This window comes from Phyllobates terribilis, unplaced genomic scaffold (genome assembly GCF_046119375.1).
Source record: "Phyllobates terribilis strain yellow unplaced genomic scaffold, ASM4611937v1 Scaffold_4__5_contigs__length_816908805, whole genome shotgun sequence".
Taxonomy (NCBI): domain Eukaryota; kingdom Metazoa; phylum Chordata; class Amphibia; order Anura; family Dendrobatidae; genus Phyllobates; species Phyllobates terribilis.
In genome coordinates, this window is record NW_027362764.1 from 687,491,775 (window position 1) to 687,512,304 (window position 20,530).

Here is a 20,530-nt window from a genome sequence, read left to right on the forward strand (position 1 = left end):
AGACCTCTAATATGAGGCATACAGGTAAGTATAGATTTACATTGCTATCACCTGTATGGCCATATTAGGGGTCAGATAAGTGCCAGTGGGTGACCAATTCCCTTTAACCATGGTCTACCTGTGTAAACAGGATATTAAACAAAGTGGTTTCTTAAAATTCAGCATAAAATGCCGTTTTGCTGACCACTGCAGTCTCAGAATTAATGAGCCCCTTCATGAAAAGTGTCTTTAGTACTTATTAGAATCCCTCTGGCTATTATGACCTGCTGCCAAAATTATGCATAGTCGGACACCTGCATCTGGCAGTGTCCCTGATGAATCTTAGCCTATTCCTAATAGACAGTGGCCACCAGTTGTCCAATGTTCTTGGGTTTGCATGCTGCAACTTCCTTCTTCAAATCTCACAAAAGATTTTCTATGGGGTTCAAATCGGGTAACTGTGACTGACACTCCAGAATCTTCAAGGACTTCTGAAACCAAGCCTTGGTGGACTTTGAGGTATGCTTAGTATCATTGTCCTTTTGGAAGTTTGAATGATGCCACGCTATAGCTCCCTCACAGAAGGCATGACCAAATGCTTCCAGTTCACTAATCTTGGGTTATCAAGAGAAGAGATCATTGACTTGTACTAACAAGGAAAAGGATACAAAAAGCTAGCAAAAGCAGTGAATATTCCTAGAGATACACTTGAAAGAAAAGTTCATAAATTCAGAGTTAAAGGAACACTGGCTACATTGCCCAGCTGCCTCCAGATTTCCGAGAAGGTCAGCGGTTACAAATCCTTGAGTGACAACAAAAGACCTGTGGCAAATTTGGTAGCAGAAGCCACTAAAGTTTCATCTTGCATGGTAAGGGTCATGCTAAATGTCTCCATGCCCAAACTCCCAAGATGTACCTCTCTACTGACCCGAAAGCACAAGAAAAGTCTGTGCCAATATACTCAAAACCATATAAAAAAGCCAGAGACGTTTGTGAATTTTGTTCTGTATAGTGATGAAACAAAACTACACCGCTTCAAGCCTGTGGATCAGCGGTATGTCTGGAGGAGGAATAATAAAGCATATGCTGAAAAGAATACCCTGCCTACAGTGAAATATGGTGGTGGCTTGATGGTGCCTACAGTAAAAGATAGCGGTAGCTCGGTGATGTCTACAGTGAAGCATGATGGTGGCTGTCACGCCAGGTGTGAGTGCAACACAGAGGGAAAAGGGCGAGGGAGCCCAGACACTAGGAAAAGTGGGAAGTCAAGGATAGACAAAACAGGGGAAAATAACTTGGCTTTAGATGAACTCCAAATGTGCACACGGCCTAAAGCTCCAGAGAGGCCGTGGTACTGCTCCTGCTAAGCTTCACAAGTAGAAATGAATATATCCGGCGACGCCCTCTCAGACACACCAGAGATATATATACACCCAGGCCAGAGAGCAAATTAGCAAGAGAGAGGTAGTCGCTCGGTTCTAAAGACAGCCTCCTATCTAAGCAGCTGAGTGCAATGCCAAAGAGATCTCCTGCAACCCACTGCCGGGCGACTGTCTGTCACCTCTGACACACCCGTGACAGTGGCTTGGTGATGTCTACAGTGAAGTGTGGCGGTGACTTGGTGAATGCTTACAGTGAAGCATGGCGGGGGTGATGCTTTGGGGCTGCTTTTCTTCTGTCACTGGAAACCTGCAGTGTGTGGAGGGTAAGATGGATTCAATCAAGTATCAAAAAACCATTCGAAAAAAACATCATATCTTCAGGGTGGAAGCTGAAGCTTAAATGTAATTGAACCTTACAATAGGACAATGATCTCAAAGTCCACCAAGTCTTGGTTTCAAAAGCCCTGAAAGATTCTGTAGTGTCATCAAAGTTACCTTGAATCTTATAGAAAATCTTTGGTGGGATTTGAAAAGGGCAGTTGCAGCCCAATGATATTAGTGATCTGGAGGCTAAGATTCCTCAGGACCGCTGTTAGAAGCCGGTGTCAGGTTATACCTCACGTCTGCAGTAGGTCATTCCAGCCATTGGTGCTCTGCAAAGTACTGAAGACTCTTGTCATGATGGGGTGAATGATTCTGTGAGTGCAGTAATCAGTAAAAGTGACATTTTGTGCTGAATTTGGAGAAACCACTTTCCATGTTAGTTGTGTTGAGCTATTTACATTGTTCTTATTTGCTTGACTTATTGCAAACAGCAGCAACGTAGAAATTTTTGCTAATAAATCTAATTAGCAAGAGGGGGTTGAATGATTTTGATCTGTAACTACTTGGCCAAATTATATCTGTTAAATTCTGGAAAGAACTGACATACCCACTTTTCTGTTAAACACTGATACAAAAAAAAAATATTTAGAGTAGAAAACCTAAATCGACTAAATGTGCAAGTCACATATCACTGGAGGCATTTGTCCCAATTAATTTTACTTGTTAAAAAAATAAGGTGAATGTTAGCGACTCAAAATAAATTATTCCTAATTTACAGCTGTGATAATAATAAAAAGCAACTGCAAAGGACAAATTCACCCTGTAGCGTCACACCACACCCATTGACAAGACAATGGCCATCCGATTTGCAGTAGATACAAGCTCTCGTTCTGCCTTTGTTAACTTCATAAGTTGCGGAAAGAAGACGTCCCATTACATATTGCACTCGTATCCATCTAACACAGCAATACTAATGTTTGTATCACTTTCTAGGTATTTGCAGAAGAAATCAAGGATAACAGAGTGGCACAGTTTGAAGTGGAAGCAAGAAAACTGGACAATAAGGTATTGGATCAAGTGATAATCACCATGCTAGCGGAGATGGGGAATGGCCCTGACAAGTGTACATGCTGTATACATATTACTCATTTCCATAGTAATGGCACTTACTAATTACAGTTTTTTTTAAATTCCTTCCCCTCTCTCTTGATTTCCAGATGGTGTTGTATAGAGGTGGGTGGCACATGTAATCACGCCACACAGCTGCCACGAGTAGTTAATAACCCCTTTTCTTGATGACATAGTGACAACTGTTGTGATTGACAGCTGCATGCTACTGCAGGGGCTGAAATGGGCAAAAATTACCATCCAGGCCGGTTATGGGGAAAAGCTATGATCCTGGCCTCACCGGCTGACAATTCTCAGGCTGTCATGCATTGCATAACATGGACATCCCAAGCGTTGTAAGAAAATTAAAGAGATATATATATATAATGTATGTATTATAAAAAGTAAAAAAAATAAATAAAACTATATATATATTTATTTTATTTTTTTATTTATTTTATTTTTTTACTTTTTATATGATCTAGTATATATACATTTGTTTATATCTTTATTTTATTACAACGCTTGGGATGCCTATGTTATGCATGTTATAATATATAAAAAAAATTAAAAATGTATTAGCATTCCTCCTGATTGGCAACTGATAAACCTGTCCCAAAAAATCACAATTTAGGGCCAATTAATTTTTGTATATCCATCTTTTTTTTTTCATCAATTTTATGGCGTTTTTTACCTGGTTTTCATTGTTGCCCAATTCTCCATATGATTTGGTCCTTTTTTAAAGTTTATTTTATAAGTGTTTGCCTGTTGTTTTTTTTATCAATTGTAACTTTTTTAAAAAGTCGCAAATTGTTGGCACAAATGTACTTTAGTTTCCCCCTGGAGTGACTTCATGTACGTCTGGAATTTTTGTACAAATTTTGCGATATTTTAGCAGAACGTGACTTTTTGTGCTAGAGAGATGTAAACCAGGTTGAAGATAGAGAGCAAGTCGTCAACCACGCGCGCTGTTTTTGAAGAATTTTGCGCACGAATCATCAATTAATACTGCAAGACAAAAAAGGAAAAGTGAATTAAAAAAAAAATCAATGGCAGAATGTATTTTAAATTGCTATTATTCCACTATATAATTGTTCTTTTTTTTCTGTTTTTAGTTGATCTAATTAAAAATGCTTTCTAAGTTATATTTTTTATAATTTCTACGCAAGTTTTTGCTCTGCAGAGCCAAGTGACCACAGTTTGCTTTGTTTCCTAGAAGTGCAGGACACTAATGTTTCCACCCAGTTTCCTCACCTGCCATTTTTATCCTTTTTTGTAGGATTTATTTGGAAAATCAGACCCCTATTTGGAATTTCACAGGCAAACTGATGATGGAAGATGGCAGATGGTCCACAGGACTGAGGTAAGGATCAATATCTTATAGTTACAATTTTCCTTTAGGCCGGGGTCAGACGAGCGTATGGAAAATCATCCGATTTACATCCAGAAAACTTTGACGATTTTCATCTGTATTGTCATCCGTGTCCATATGTTACATCCGTGTGCCATCCGTATTTATACATCACCAGTATAACACATGTAGTTTCCTATATTAATAATTAATGTTTATCCTAAAAAATCTGTTTCTATGCAGATGTTTCTTATGGGATCCGATTTTTATTTATTTATTTTTTAACTCGTCCATAGTCTTTAATTGCATGTTACAACTTTTATTTCTTTCTTTTCCACATACACTCAGACAGTCCGTGTGAAAAATCTGTTATGTGAACAGCCCTATTGAATTACATTGGTCAGTGGGCAGCACACGTCCGTGTTATACGCTCGTCTGAACGAGCCCTTATTGCTGAATCCATTTTGTTACATGCTAAGTTCAATAATTGGTGCATTTTAATTTTGCTTCGTAAATCAACGTATTTTCCAGTCTGTATTGTCTGTAGGGAAGCTTCTTGAAATTGGAATAAAATCAATAAAATAAATATCAAAATAATAGAAAAAGAGAAATAAACAGCAATCCGATTACTTCTGTAGAATTACAGATATTACATCAGATTGTCAGTGAGGTTTCGTCGTGACCCATGGCTTATTGCGATGGATCCCACCCTGATGGATCTTTGGTTGCAACATTTCCCCATAGGCCTCTCCTTGTGTTTCAAATGCAACTTTTCTGTGGTTTGGGAGTTTCTTTACAGCCAGATTGAAATGCTAAAAAGTCATCAACAAACTGCAGACAACTCACTCAAAGCTTGGTCTTGCAACTTGTCCGAGATTTGCTGTCGCCATGTAGCCCTAGCCATATATATTTTGTACTGTGCCATTTGATGTATAAATATCATGTCTGTACATTGTGTAGGTCATAAAAAACAATCTGAATCCTGTGTGGAGACCCTTCAAGATACCACTACAGGCTCTGTGCAATGGGGACATGGACAAACCTATCCGGGTGAGTCATTTTGTGTTGATGGGGAGAGTATTGGGCACATACTTACTGTACATGGCATCACCTTCTATCTTAAGAAATCTTGCTACAATGTTTCTGCAACTGGCTTTTGAAGAAGTCGGTAGACTGTTTTGGATTTAATTTTATGGTGCCTTATAGCATGTAGAATATGAGGGGATTATAAAGGGGGCTTATCATGTCCATCTGTGAAGAAATGGGAAAAAGGTACGAAGGAAATGTTAGTACTGTAGACCTATGCCAAGATTACAGCCAAGATACTTGGGTAAATTTAGCACAATTTGTGATGACATAAGAACTTATGGCACAGATACCTTTTTTTTTATATGTATAAAAATATATAAAGGCTTCACAATATGTGTTTTGTTTTATAAACTCCACGCTGTGTATATTATAAATAGGGCCAAAGTGTTCAGCACTCATATGTGACAGAGGATCAAATGGTAACACCGCTTTGGGCTGGGCATGGAGAGGCTTCTTACCTCTGACCCAGCAGATAATAAATAATGTAAAGGAATCTTTAGTGACTTGCATGAATTCCACGTTAGTGATGTAATAGGACTTATGGCTCCGCTTACTATTCTGATGTTTCCATTCACTGGTATTTCATTGTTCAGTTTGGTGTTACTGAAGTGCTATGATCCCTTTGATAATAATAATAATCTTTTTATTTATATAGCACCAACATATTCCGCAGCGCTTTACAATTCAGACAATTTACAGCCATTATCGTCACTGTCCCCATTGGGGCTCACAATCTACATTCCCTATCAGTATGTCTTTGGAGTGTGGGAAGAAACCAGAGAACCCGGAGGAAACCCACGCAAACACGGGGAGAACATACAAACTCCTTGCAGATGATGAATCCCGGACCCCAGCGCTGCAAGCTGCAGTGCTAACCGCTGAGCCACCATGCTGCCCTTTGATCCCCAAACTATATCAAAATAAGACATGTCAGCCTTTTTTTTTTTATCGAATAATGGGCCGGAGAAACGAAAAATGTTAAAAAAAAAAAAAAAAAAAAAAAAGTGAAACGTTTCTAAAAAACAAACTGTACAAAATATGTAAAACTTGGACATAAGAAATCTGATCTGATTTGGCATTGATTTAAAACACGTGTAACCTTTAATCATTTGGGTTTTTCACCCAAAAATACTCTTCAGACTTGTCAGAAAATCACAACTATGGAGGCTACCAGTGCCCAATAGATGAGCAACCCCTTATCCCTGCCAGCTGGTGTGCAAGCATTGATGGCTCGGGAGGAATAGGGGTCAGGCTGGTGCCACTAATCTCATCCTGGCCGATGTTACTACGTCTTACTGACATATTTGTACCACGCGTCAGTATTTTTAGTGCAGTCATCACCAGATATGTCTTTGGGCTACTTCGAGCTACTAGTGACATAATCTAGTGTTTGGAGCCCAATAAATGCATTACTGCCTATATTGGTACCTACAGTGTGGAAAAAGTATACAGACCGTCATCACTGAATACACATTTTTCCTTTCATCTTACAGTGTGTGAATAAGTTTTTAGAGAATTGTCATTTAATACATTTATTAAAGGTTAAGTTTTATTAGTACTTCTCCTGTATCAGTGCCTTTCTTCTGCTGCATTCATCTTAAGGTTTAATTGACCATTTTGTAATAATCCGTTTATAGCTTGCATTAGTTTTGTTTTGTAAGTAGAGTAAGAAGTTTCCATCGTCCTTTAATCCCCATTTCCTATTTCAGGTGGAGTGTTACGACTATGACAACGATGGCTCGCATGACATGATTGGAATATTTCAGGCCACTATGTCCAAACTAAAGGAAGCAAGTCGCTCAACGCCAGTAAGTGGTCACCGGCTCATAAACACACTTGTCATCCCTGTTTATTGAGTGTAAAGTAAGTAACACAACCGTTGTTCAAGCTTCATGTTCCTCCATGCCAGAATTCCTACAATCACCTCAAATCGCCCCCAGGACTTATCTAACATAGGCACAAGAGTTGCCAAGGTCCCAGGCAGTGAAGAGGGCATGGCCACCCCCAACACCCGATGTATCACGTGACATGTCACATGATTCAGAAGTGACAAGCCGGCAGCGGAGCGCATGGTCAGTGCACATTGTAAGAAGAGAACGAGCGAGCAGAGACCATTACCGAAAGTGACGTCATCTCTGATCAGAGCTGGTGAGGGAGCACATTGTCACTGTGCACTGAGCCGAACAGAGCAGTCACAGGTATCTACTTAGCATCCTGCAGAATTGACAACCGGCGCGTGCTCAGTAGGGCCGGGACTTGTCCAGCCCCTGAATTGGAGGTGTAACTTACCTCTGACATCTCGTTTGATCACAGCCTTTTTCTTCATTTTATCAAACCTTTATGTCGACATCCTAATGCCGGGACTTGTTCACTGCACTTTGCCGCACTGAAAACCGCTTCCATGAAAATAAAAAAGGTCACATATATGTACACATAAGTAATGTACCTAAATAAGAAATCCACACACACTGCGCCACGGAATACAGACTTGCACCCACAATTAATGTATGATTAGCTATTATGTCACTGGAAGCAAGGATCACCAAGCTAAGACTTGCCTACTTTGGACACATCATACGAAGAAAGTAATCACTGGAGAAGGACATTATGGTCGGAAGAATAAAAGGAACAAGGTCAAGACAAAGACCAGCAACTCAATAGCTTGATGCAATCAAGGTAACAGCAGAGAAGACCCTGGTGGACCTATCTAGGCTTGCACAAGATCGATCTTCTACAGAGTGTTCATCCATCAAGTTGCCATGGCTTGAGATCGAGCTGAAGACCGTTAAATAATAATAATGATTATGCAACCCACTATTACAAATGTAAATTGATAAGCCAGCACTGTGCCCCTGTTAACTATAATTAGCCACTTGTCCCTGCCCAATAAATATATAAATTAATTAGCCACTATACTCTTGTCTCCAGGTCATTACCAGTCACTGTCCAGCATCCTCAATGCCCCACTACTGTGCACCTCCTGCTCCCCCGATTCATTAGATTTACATGCTCCCCTACCCCCAACTCATTGTCATGTCCTCCCTTTCACCCCCCATCTTCAATTCATTATAATAGAAATTCCTCTCTCCTGCCTTCAGTTCATTCTAATTTTCTCTTCCCACCCTCAATTCATCATAATTTGCTCTTTCCCACCTCCAATTTAATTCATTTTATTGAAAAAAACAAAACAAACCTCTCCCTATGATCTCCTGCAGCTACATTTCTTGACATGCTGAAGCATGTCACAAAAAAGGCGACAGGAGCTCCCCTGGAGCTGCGCTGCCATTCTGTATTACTGGCAGCAGAGATCCAGGAAAGCTCCCTGGCCGTAGATGTGCGCCACCATCATATTATGAGGACAATCTGGCTATGGACTCCCAGGAGCCATGGGCCCTGGGCGGTAGCCCAGATTGTCCTCACTATAATCCACCTATGAATATAGGTTAAGCTCAGGCGAGCGCTTAATCTTGCGGACAAGTTGTGTCCAGACATTGAATGTGCTTATCTGAAGAGAGGACGGGTGCAGAAGCGGCTTATTATTTTTATGCGTAAGCTTTAGTCTGCTGCATAAATTGGAGCAGGCTAGAATATGCTGCCATTATTTGGTACACCGGCCTTAGGACTGTGCACATAGGATAACGTTGAGGACAGCACACGGACTGATAACACATTTGTGTGAACACTACCATTATCTCAGTGTCTCTCTTTGATTAGCAAAATTATACTAAAGGCCCAGTCTGATGAATCTCTGAAACTCTGCAATGTCTTTGAATCATTGGTCCTTTCAGGAAAAGGTTGAATAATGTTCCCTGGAGTTACGGTGCCATCTGCATGCGGTTTTTTCCTTTTATTTGTGTGTCTGAGTTCAACGGTGTCTTCTGACATATCTTTTTGGTCGATCACTTGAAGTATTTATACCGTACACCAAGATGCAGGTGTTCTGTGGAAGGATTCTTCAATCTGACCTTATACAGAAGGGGAATCCTCAGTACTCTCAAAGGGTTGATGCAAAGCCAGTACAATTTCTTAGTCCAATCATGTGACGAATAGACGTGATATTTTGCATACTCCATCCAATTAGCGAAACCTCCATATTTGTTCCAGAATAGTGGATGATGTGTCCTCTCTGTGAGACTGCCGGAATATCTATAAACTCTGCAAGAATGTGTGAATAGAAGAGTCCTCCTCATCCTCACATCCTACCGGATACCACCCAGCAAGGTGGACAGAGATGTACTATACTGGAACAAATATGGAGATTTTCCTAATTTGGATGTCATTTATACTGTATAATACATTAATTTTTCACATGCTGTAATGAATGATTTGTTCATGATTTCCACCAATCTCCATGAGCCGCCTCATCAGAGAATAACAATCTACCAGTTCTCTGAATGCTAAGCTCTGTAGAAGTCCGCCCATAAAAACTGATTGGTAGCTTTCTGCCTATGGACAGTGCACACAGAAAGCAGCCAATCACAAGTGTGGGCGGAGTTAAACAGAGAGAACTGGTAGATCCGCTGCAGAGAGAACTGTGATTTTATCAAAATGACAGAAAGCAGCCCAGTAAGTGACACATCACTGGAATTGGAGTCTCCGCCCCTACATTATAGCTGCTCTCAGATGGGAAAGCAAAAATCTGGTGTCAATATATAAATAATGTGCGATACCCTTTTTTTAATGAGTTTTTTTTTCTCTATAGGTGGAATTCGACTGCATAAATGAGAAGAAGAAACAGAAGAAGAAAAGCTACAGAAATTCTGGAGTGGTCAGTGTGAAAACTTGCCAAGTAGGTGGATTGATATTTTTCTATTTGGAGAAATTAGTTGATAAGGGCTGTTTAACGCATCCTACACAAAGGGAGGAGGAGCCGCGCTGCTGATACACTGTGTGCCACTATTAAGGAGCATGAATATTCAGTGCCCCCAAGCCCATAGGCGTGGGGAGCAGTGAATATTCATTTTTTTTAGCAGCGGGGACAGTGTAGGCTGCAGCAGGCGGCTGCTGCCTCCTGTGCCCCGCTCCTCCGCTGGTACCTCTCCCCCCACACAACATATATATATTATATATATATTATATATGTATATATATATGTATGTGTATATAATATATAATATTATACACCCCTTCCCCTCCCCCAACATTCAGACTATAAGACGCACCCCCCATTTTCCTACAAAATTTTGGAGGAAAAAAGTGCGTCTTATAGTCCGAAAAATACGGTACCTACAGTTTACACCAGGTTATTTTTTTTTTTGTCATTTTTTTTTTCATGTCATTACTTGTAATAAAAAAAACAAAATGAGAAATCTTGCATTTTTTTTCTCCACGGGCAAAAACCATGACTTTTAACACCTCTATACACAGCTGATAAAACAGAATTGCAATAGGCGATGTCACAGCTTACCTGCTCCCTCTCCATTCACAATGACTTTTGCACATTAGATGCTTCAATACAAAACATTGGCTCTGAGCCTATTGCTGCGAATCTACATGTAGTTTTCCTGAAACATGAGTCTAGAATAGCCCCAGTGCCAGTGTGAAAATTGCTATATTTTTACTTTTTATATTTTTAATACAGCTATTGATATGTAAAAACAAAAAACACATTGCCAGTTTATTTTTTTAAAAATACATGCAGCACAAAAAACTGATTTAGGGCTCGCTCACACGAGTGTATAAATTGGACGAGTCCATTCTGATAAAAAATTGAATTGCACTCGGACCAATGTTATTCAGTGAGGCAATGCAGATCTGTGTATTTTTTTTTCTCGGCTGTATTCGTCATGAGTAAAAAAAATCGCAGCATGCTGCAATTTCACTGTGAACTCGGACATTGCGATGAAAATATCGGTTGCCATACGGACCATCAGTACGGAATCTGATTTTTACGGATAAATTACAATTCTGTAGCATAGGAAACTAACTTATCCTGTAAAAGATTAATAGCTGTTGAGTATAAAAAAAAAAGGATTGTACACGAATGACGAGCGAGAAAAAAAAAATCGTCCCACTCTCCTGAATGAGAATGGGACCATTTTTTTTTTTCCTATATGCTAGTATGAGCATACCCTTACTCAATAGATCATTTTCTGGTGATACATTCTCTTTAACTGTATGACAAAGTGTCTTCAAACATTAATATCTAAAGACCTAGAAGCATCCCTGATTGTAGTGCTGGGCCACATTAGTCCTCACACTTGAATTTATAATGGATCCATATTACCGTATATTCCGGCGTATAAGACGACTTTTGAAGACTGAAAAATCTATTGTCTAGTCTGGGGTCGTCTTATACGCCGGTAATGCTTTTGAACTTTCAGAAATTGACATGCGGGGATACTCTGGGGGTGCTAATAAGCTGCCGTGGCCGTATCCCTGCCATGTCGGAGTTAATATAAGGTGGAGGGAGTTAAAATACGGTGGCGGTAGGTCCAGACAGTCAGCGCTTCTGTGCTGAAACTGACACATCGCTGCGTATTCCCAGCTCCGGACACAGCGCAGGGCTTCTGTGCCGACAGCTTTCACTTGTCACAGAAGCGCTGCGCTGTGTCTGGAGCTGGGAAGTTCGCATCGCTTCTCTGACAATATATGAAAAGCCGGCAATTCAGCAGCGGCATAAGCCGGCACCCGACAATTTAGAATAGAAAGAATAGAGCTTCACACATAGATTAGATAGATAGAAACATGTCAGTCACATATATATGAAGTACAGTGACAGTGTTGCTTACTGTACTTGTCATTTAGTGTAAAGGATTTATTAAAACAAATAATAGTGTTTTCATGCACTGTCTCTTTAAAAAAGCCGGCCGGCAATTCAGCAGCGGTACCCGACAATTTATAACAGACAGAATAGAGCATCACACATAGATTAGATAGATAGAAACATGTCAGTCACATATATATGAAGTACAGTGACAGTATTGCTTACTGTACTTGTCATTTAGTGTAAAGGATTTATTAAAACAAATAATAGTGTTTTCATGCACCGTCTCTTTAAAAAAGCCGGCCGGCAATTCAGCATCTGTACCCGACAATTTATAACAGACAGAATAGAGCATCACACATAGATTAGATAGATAGAAACATGTCAGTCACATATATATGAAGTACAGTGACAGTGCTGGTTACTGTACTTGTCATCTAGTGTTAAAATAACGGTTCCCCTTAATTTTAGTCTCTAGCGGAGGTTAAGCAGACAGCTGGGGCAGATGTTTGAAGCCTGGGAAGGGGGTAATACCCACGGAGCTTCCCAGGCTACTAATATCAGCCCCCAGCTGAATACATAGCCTTTACTAGCTATTAAAATGGGGGACCCCCCAAAAAAATGACGTGGGGTCCCCCCTAATTTAATAGCTAGCAAAGGCTAGGCAGACAGCTGGGGGCTGATATTAATAGCCCAGGAAGGGAGCCATGAATATTGGCACCCTCCCAGGCTAGAAACACCAGCCGTCAGCCGCCCCAGAAATGGCGCATTCATAGGATGCGCCAATTCTGGCACTTAGCCTCGCTCTTCCACGCTGCCCTGGTGCGGTGGCAGGGGGTAATAGGGCTGGGGTTGATGTCAGCTTATAATGCCAGCTGACATCAAGCCCAGGTTAGTAATGGAGAGGCGTCTATAAGACACCCCCATTACTAACCCCATAGTAAAAGTTAAAAAAAACACAAACACCCAGAATAAAGTCCTTTAATTGAAATAAAGACACAATTCTTTATTGTTCTAAATTAAACCATACTTACCATCACGCCCATTCCAGCTGAAGCCAACGATCTCCTGCAATAAAAGTAAAATAATAAAGCAACCTCATCCTTACCTTTCCATGGTTCCCAGGACAGCTCCAGCTCTGCTACATCGAGATGACCACCTGGACCGCAGCAGAACGCTGCCATCCAGCCTGTCATCCCGCGGACACTGAGAAGCGCAGGCATGCTTGCGCTCCTCAGTGTCTCGCTGTGACGGCATAAAGATGAGACGACAATGAACTCAGCTCACCTCCTGGACGTCCGTCACTGACAGCGTGGGAAACTTCTACTGCGCATGCGGGGAGCAGGAGAATTTTCCCACGCTGTCAGTGACGTGCATGAGGTGAGCCGAGTTCATTGGACATGATCTCGGCTCATCTGGATGCCGTCACAGTCAGACACTGAGGAGCACAAGCATGCCTGCGCTTCTCAGTGTCTGCCGCATGGCAAGCTGAACGGCAGCGTTCTGCTGCGGTGCAGCCTGTCATGTGAATGTAGCAGAGCTGGACCGGTCCTGGGAACCATGGAGAGGTAAGGATGAGGTTGCTTTATTATTTTACTTTTATTGCAGGAGATCGTTGGCTTCAGCTGGAATGGGCGTGATGGTAAGTATGGTTTAATTTAGAACAATAAAGAATTGTGTCTTTATTTCAATTAAAGGACTTTATTCTGGGTGTTTGTGTTTTTTTTAATTACTTTACTAGAAATTCATGGCGGTCATGTCTAATATTGGCGTGACCCCATGAATTTCGGGCTTAGGGCCAGCTGATAATGCCAAGCTGGCCTTAACCCCTTTATTACCCAGTGAGCCACCGCACCAGGGCCCTGGATGAGTTGGGTACAGCGCCAGAAGATGGCGCTTCTATGAACGCGCCATTTTCCGGGGCGGCTGCGGACTGCAATTTGCAGCGGGGGGGGGGGGGGGCCCAGAAAGCTTGGGCCTCCCTGCGCTGCAGATTCCAGCCCCCAGCTGCCTAGTTGTACCTGGCTGGACACAAAAATAGGGCGAAGCCCAACGTCTTTTTTTTTTTAATTATTTCATGAGATTCATGAAATAATAAAGAAAAAAAGGGCTTCCCTATATTGTTGTGTCCGGCCAGGTACAAATAGGCAGCTGGTGGTTGGGGGCAGCCCGTTCCTGCCTGCTGTACCTGGCTGGACACAAAAATATGGCGAAGCCCACGTCAACATTTTTGGGAAAAATTAATTACAAAATTAATAATAATTTAGGGACTGCATCTTTATTAACCCCTCAATTGTCATTTAGTGTTAAAATAAAGGATTTTTTAAAAAGAAAATTGGCGTGGGATCCACCATCATTATAGTCTCTAGCGGAGGTTAAGCAGACGGCTGGGGCAGATGTTTGAAGTCTGGGAAGGGGGTAATACCCACGGAGCTTCCCAGGCTACTAATATCAGCCCCCAGCTGAATACATAGCCTTTACTAGCTATTAGAATGGGGGACCCCCCCAAAAAATGACGTTGGGTCCCCCCTATTTTAATATGTTTATGAGTGACAGTTTTCCTGCTATATACCTGCATGTCATAAGAATTTAAATTAAAAAAGGACCATGTTAAATTCAAATCTGTTTTTTTTTAATTTTTACCGGTGTTTGGTATGCGTTGGAAAAGGGGTAGTCTTATACGGTGAATATATCCTAAACTCTATATTTTAACAGGAAAGTAGGGGGGTCGTCTTATACACCAGGTCGTCTTATACGCCGGAATATACGGTACATGGATCTGCACTGTGGCTGTTATATTGTAGTAAAAAAAGGTATTTTCCATAGGATGCGATATTAGAGATATTCTCCCCCAGAACCAGTACTGTCTCACAATGTGTCTGTATATAGGGACTCCATTTGCTCCCATTAACTGTCATTGCACTGTGCATTGCTGTGTGGATCAGGCAGGGCTTCACAGGAGACCATGATTTTTGTTATATATAGCAATCTGAAATCCAAATTTCCTACGAGAACTAAAAAGCATGCAGTGAAAAGGTAAGAGAATTAATCAAAATGTATATTTTTTTAGTTTCTTTCATTTTAAATGGACAAAAATTATATATGTTCAGTACTGCTCTGTCAGTAAAGTTTTGAGCTATCAAAATATGAGATTATTTAACCAAAAGGTAAAACTGTATAAAGCTGAAAAACTCCCAAGATTTCAGTTTTTCAATCACCTAACAAAAAAATGATATAAAAATCAATCAAAACATCATATGTACACTAAAATTGTACTATTAAAAACTAGAGCTTTTCATACATAAAAAAGTTGGAATTTAAAAAAAAAAAAAAAAAAAAAGTTCTGAGCCTTGGAATAGGGTGACACAAACCAATTATTTTTTGCATTTAGAAAGTTCAGAATTTTTTAAAGCCACTAAAATAATAAAATTTGATTATAAGTTTTGTATTGCTGTAATCGTACTGACCTGAAGAATCAAACTTGTGGAATTGTATTGTTTTTTCAACATTTCTCCCCACTTGGAATTATAGTTTCACATTTTTCAGTACACGATATGATAAAATGAATGGTGTCTTACAAAAGTACGACTCCACAAAAACAATCCCTCATTCATCTGTGTAGACGGAAATATCAATTTATTTATGGCTCTTGGAAAAGAAAGAAGGGAAAAAGAAGAGAAAAATGGCTGCGCTTTAGACAAAGTATCCTTTTATTTGAAATCTATGAAGTGGTTAAAATTCCCTGTTTTAACGATCTGGTTTCGTGAACACATTCGGCATATGCACAGGGAAAGCTTCAAACATATTCATTGGGTCCCATGCAACCAGCGTTTGTGATAGATCAGAAGCCCAATATACATGAAAGCCCCCCTTTAAAATTAATTGATGCAAACACAATAAGGGTGCCCCCATTGATTATCAAGGGGTCCATCTGGGTTTCATTATAGGTTTGTTTTTCAAAATGGAAGAAAGCATTCTGTAGGATGTGTTCTACACAGGCTTGGACTGGCCCACAGGAGAACAGGAGAATCCTCCGGTGGGCCACCACCCTCTTATATGAGCAGTACTTGGCACAATATACTTGAATGTAGAGATAAAAGCAGCATCTTATTCATCTACCTAGTTCATTGTTATATAACTTTGTGATTGAGGATAATGTCACATTTGCCTGTAGCTGAAAAGTGGGGCTCTGGAGTTGGTTCCTGGTGGGCCCTTAGCACCCCAGTCCGATACTGGTTCTACATGACACATAACTTGACCAAGAAAGTCCCCATAATAATTAATGGGGGGTCTCGGCTTCTATTTGCAGCAGTTATGTAACGGATGCATTTTTTTTACATTCATTCTGTTTGTTTTTAAAAATGGAACACAGAATGTCAAAACAGTGGTGTGAATACAGCCTTACTTTTTCCTGTTTAAATAACCTTTTTAAGGGGTCAATGACTGGTTTAAGGGACTTTTTTTGTACTGCAGTTTTTAGATTGGACCTGCAGCTTTGGTAAAATGATCACAATTGTGTGTTTATCCATTACTTACCTCTGATTTGTCTCTTTTTAGATCACCGTAGAATACACATTTCTTGACTATATTATGGGAGGATGTCAGATGAACTTTGTGGTAAGTATGTGACCTGAACTACATCATGACCCGGGAAAAATACAAGTAAACAGTGGCCAACAGGACTGTAACTTTCACTAACACAACAGATGCATAAATGTAATATCTTATGTAAGGAATACGACATAAAGCTCTATAGACATTAACACGAGTAATATTGGCTTCCTCTGACAATCTAATGTCAATTCGGCCTTTCTACATTTCTGTTATGTTTGCCATCAGCATGAAAGAAAGGTCAGACGTGGTTGCGTTTAAGCTGTCAGATCATTTATTCCTCCGGACATACCGACTATATTAAACTAAATGCACGGTCTAATGTGCCAAACATTATAGGTATCAATCAGTGGGGGGCTTTTTAGTTAATTGTATCCCACCATCAGTTTGATTTTTTTTCACTTTGTATATAGAAAAAAAACTAAAGAAAAAAGTGAGCTGGAACAGAATCTGCCTTTTATTCAGTTTTTTTTTTTTTAAATGACATTCATTATATGGTAAGAATGACATGTTCTCTTAATTCTGGGGTCAGCACAATTATGGCGATAGCCCATTTGTTAAGTTTTTTTTTTTATGTGATGTGTGTGTACATTTATTTTATGAAATTAATACAACATGAAAAACTTTATAAATGACCCATAATCATACTGACCCACAGAAGTAATGGGAACCTTGCGCTCCCCCATGCCTCCCAAAACCGCCGACATAAATTTATTCTTATGTTGATGCTCTTCCTAACAAGACCTTTGTACTGTTTATTTGATTACACTGTATGGCAAAAAAACCTGTTTTATAAATCCATAAGTGATATGTTAATTAGAGTCAGATGAGTCTTGGGGGGCTTTGATTTCCCCCAGACTAGTCATCCCACTAATTGTTATCAAGCCAGCAGGGAGGTGAGAACCTGATGTGTAAGAGCTGATGTCAGCGCCGACTCTTTGCAAATCTCGCTTATATACGCAACTTTTGTCCTTTCATGTCATTGCTCAATGAGACTGTGTGTGCGATCCCTGGCTTCATAGGTCACTGAGCATGTCCAGGGAGCACAGCCGTGCGTGTAATGTTCTCCTTCCAGTTATGGTCTTCAGTGGACAGCAGATTACATCCTCACGATCTGCTCCTCGGACAAGGGCGGTACACCTGTGAAGCTGGGGAACGTACAGCTGGCTTCATTGTGCACTAACACGAATGGACAAAAGTGAACGAGATTTGCAAAGAGTCAGCACTTACGTTGCAAATCATGTTATCACACCCACAGGGGCGTGATAACATAAACCGTGGGACAACTGTTTGTGGAACAACTTCTTTAAGAGGACGTTGGTTTCCCCAAACTAAGTACACTTTAATCAATCGAATTTGGAATAGAAATAACTTTTGCATGTGTTAAAAAAAAAATGTTCCTGTGCTGAGATAATCTTATAAATGTGCCCCTGCTGTGTACTGTGTAATGGCTGTGTCTGACCGTGCAGGAACATGGTCTGATCATACCACAGCTCCTGGGCAGGGGAGGAAGCAAAAGAGAGGATACACACAGGACAGCACGGGATCACAGCCGCTGCTTTCTGTGATGTAAAGCATTGTTTAAAAACAAGCAGCAAATGTTTTACCTCACAAAAAGAATCAGCTGTGATCCTGTGCTGTAATGTCTGTATACTCTTTTGCTTCCTCCCCTGTCCAGGAGCTGTGGTATGATCACACCATGTCCCTGCACGGTCAGACACAGCCATTACACAGTACACAGCAGGGGCACATTTATAAGATTATCTCAGCACAGGGACATTATATTTAAACACATCCAATTGTGAAACTTATTATTATTCCAAGATTTGTTGATTAAAATGAACTTTGTTTGTGGGGAAACCCCTTTAACTAGTGTGTTATTAATTGGCATATCCCAAATTGATTTCTACATTTATGTAATCTGTTTGCACTTTACGACTATGATTTTTCATGTTGAGTAAAGTCCATTGTGAATTTCAGTGTTGCCCTTCTATAAAGGAATGGCTGTAGGTTTTACATCCTGATATCTGATGAGCAGCACAGTTATAGGATCCGGCTTACTGACTTCCATTTACTACTATTACAATAGGTTGGAATAGACTTCACTGGATCTAATGGCGATCCGAGGTCTCCAGATTCTCTGCACTACATTAGTCCCAATGGAGTCAATGAGTACCTGAATGCCATCTGGTCGGTGGGCATGGTAATACAGGATTATGACACGTAAGTCTTAGTCCCTCATTTCTTCTTGTCTTTAGAATAGTCAGTAAATAACTGCGGATGTGAGGAGACAGGTAACTAACAAAATGGACAGGTTTACTGTGAAATCTATTTGGCAATACAAAGTCATCTTTTCCTGCATTACATAACATTATTGTACCCAGGGGCCTAACTATAACATGTGCAGGGGTTGCAATTGCACACAGGCCCTGGAGACTAGGGGGGGCCCTCTTTTTGATCCCATATGAAAAGACTATTACTATTAAAGACCTGTGTTAGTTGGGGGCCCTGTTGGAGATTTTGCATTGGGAGCCCACAAGCTTCAAGGTACACCACTGATTGCACCCATATTAAATATGGAAGTCCACTTACTCTGGTCTGGGCTCTGCTTTTATTATAGAGAAAACACACTGTAGACAAACAAGATGGGAAAACGCCTATATAGTAATGTACACCCTGCAATTTCAAGGTCTACCACAAGACGGCAGTGTATAACCACAAGTGCAAAAATCCAACAAATATTTGCGAATAAAGTAGAGTCAAAGGATATCAGATACTATTCATTTCCATGAACATGTGGAGCTCATAAAATAAGCCTCCAAGAAAGACAGATGACACTAGATAAAAAGGTAGTAGATGCTCCTTTAAGCAGGCACTAAAAGAAAGAGTTACCACAGTCCTACAGGGAGTCAGGGACCTGACAAGCGTTTCGCTTGGAAAACTTCATCTGGGGGTGAGATACACACTTGCATACAGGGAGTGCTGAAGAGACCAGTGCTAAGTATATATTCAAGAAAGGAGACCAGTGCTGACAGATAAATGTCCACCTCCCTCCAGTAGAGAAACATACAAAGTGCAGTGATAACACACAAGTGAGAGATGATCACACCATGAGCGAAAAAAGCACAACTCCTAAGTGCTGCTAAAACACAAATGTGAATGGCGGCTTTGGTCATGCACAACCAAACCTAGACCGTGGCTCAGTGACTAGAACATCCACAGTAAGCTTACCATAACACCATGAGATCGGCTGCCAGCGATACTACCATGAGTGTAGAAATGTGAAGGCTATGTGGTATATAGAAAAATGTCTGTATCTGAAAAAAACTAGTGCAAATGTAAGGTGGTATTGGTGAATGAGGAATGTAGAGAATAAAAAAATAACTGGCATCAGGGTTTTAGAGCAAGTGGTGGTCAACCCAGGAGGCCTCCCGTGTTCCTTGGTTTTATCTTAGAGCCACTGGTTACATACCATGACACATGTCCCCTGTTTACCATTGGAAGTTGTGGTTGCACTTATGCCATCATGGCATTATACAAAATAAGGCCACGTTCACACGTTCAGTATTTGTTCAGTATTTTACATCAGTATTTGTAAGCCAAAACCAAGAGTGGGTGATATTACAGAAGTGGTGATGTGTTTTCTATTATACTTTTCCTCTGATTGTTCCAATAAAGTTTGGCTTAGAAATACTGATGGAAAATACTGACCAAATACTGAATGTGTGAACGTGGCCTTAAAGTTTGGAACCGCCACTATTTTTCATAGCAATACATTTTACATTTGTAAATGTTTTTTAATTTTCTGCATTTGTTCCTTTTTATTTATTTCTAGGGATAAAATGTTCCCGGCCTTTGGCTTTGGAGCTCAGATACCACCGACGGGGCAGGTAATGGCTGTAGGGAATGTATAAAATGCACAATTATAGTTTTATAGCTTTTAATGTTGATGGTGGACATAAGTCCATTGAGTTCAGCCTA

At 40.4% G+C, this 20,530-nt stretch overlaps 1 protein-coding gene across 1 annotated transcript in view; it reads left to right on the top strand.

The window, feature by feature from the left end:
- The window catches only part of CPNE3 (copine 3), a 74,754-nt gene that overhangs the window by 47,678 nt on the left and 6,546 nt on the right, over positions 1 to 20,530 (top strand). Inside the window, exons 5-12 of the mRNA XM_073679540.1 lie at positions 2,679 to 2,750; positions 4,072 to 4,155; positions 5,104 to 5,193; positions 6,942 to 7,040; positions 9,935 to 10,021; positions 16,496 to 16,555; positions 18,639 to 18,772; positions 20,385 to 20,439. Of these exons, the coding sequence (XP_073535641.1) occupies positions 2,679 to 2,750; positions 4,072 to 4,155; positions 5,104 to 5,193; positions 6,942 to 7,040; positions 9,935 to 10,021; positions 16,496 to 16,555; positions 18,639 to 18,772; positions 20,385 to 20,439 (681 nt within the window). The remainder of the gene's footprint in view (positions 1 to 2,678; positions 2,751 to 4,071; positions 4,156 to 5,103; positions 5,194 to 6,941; positions 7,041 to 9,934; positions 10,022 to 16,495; positions 16,556 to 18,638; positions 18,773 to 20,384; positions 20,440 to 20,530) is intronic.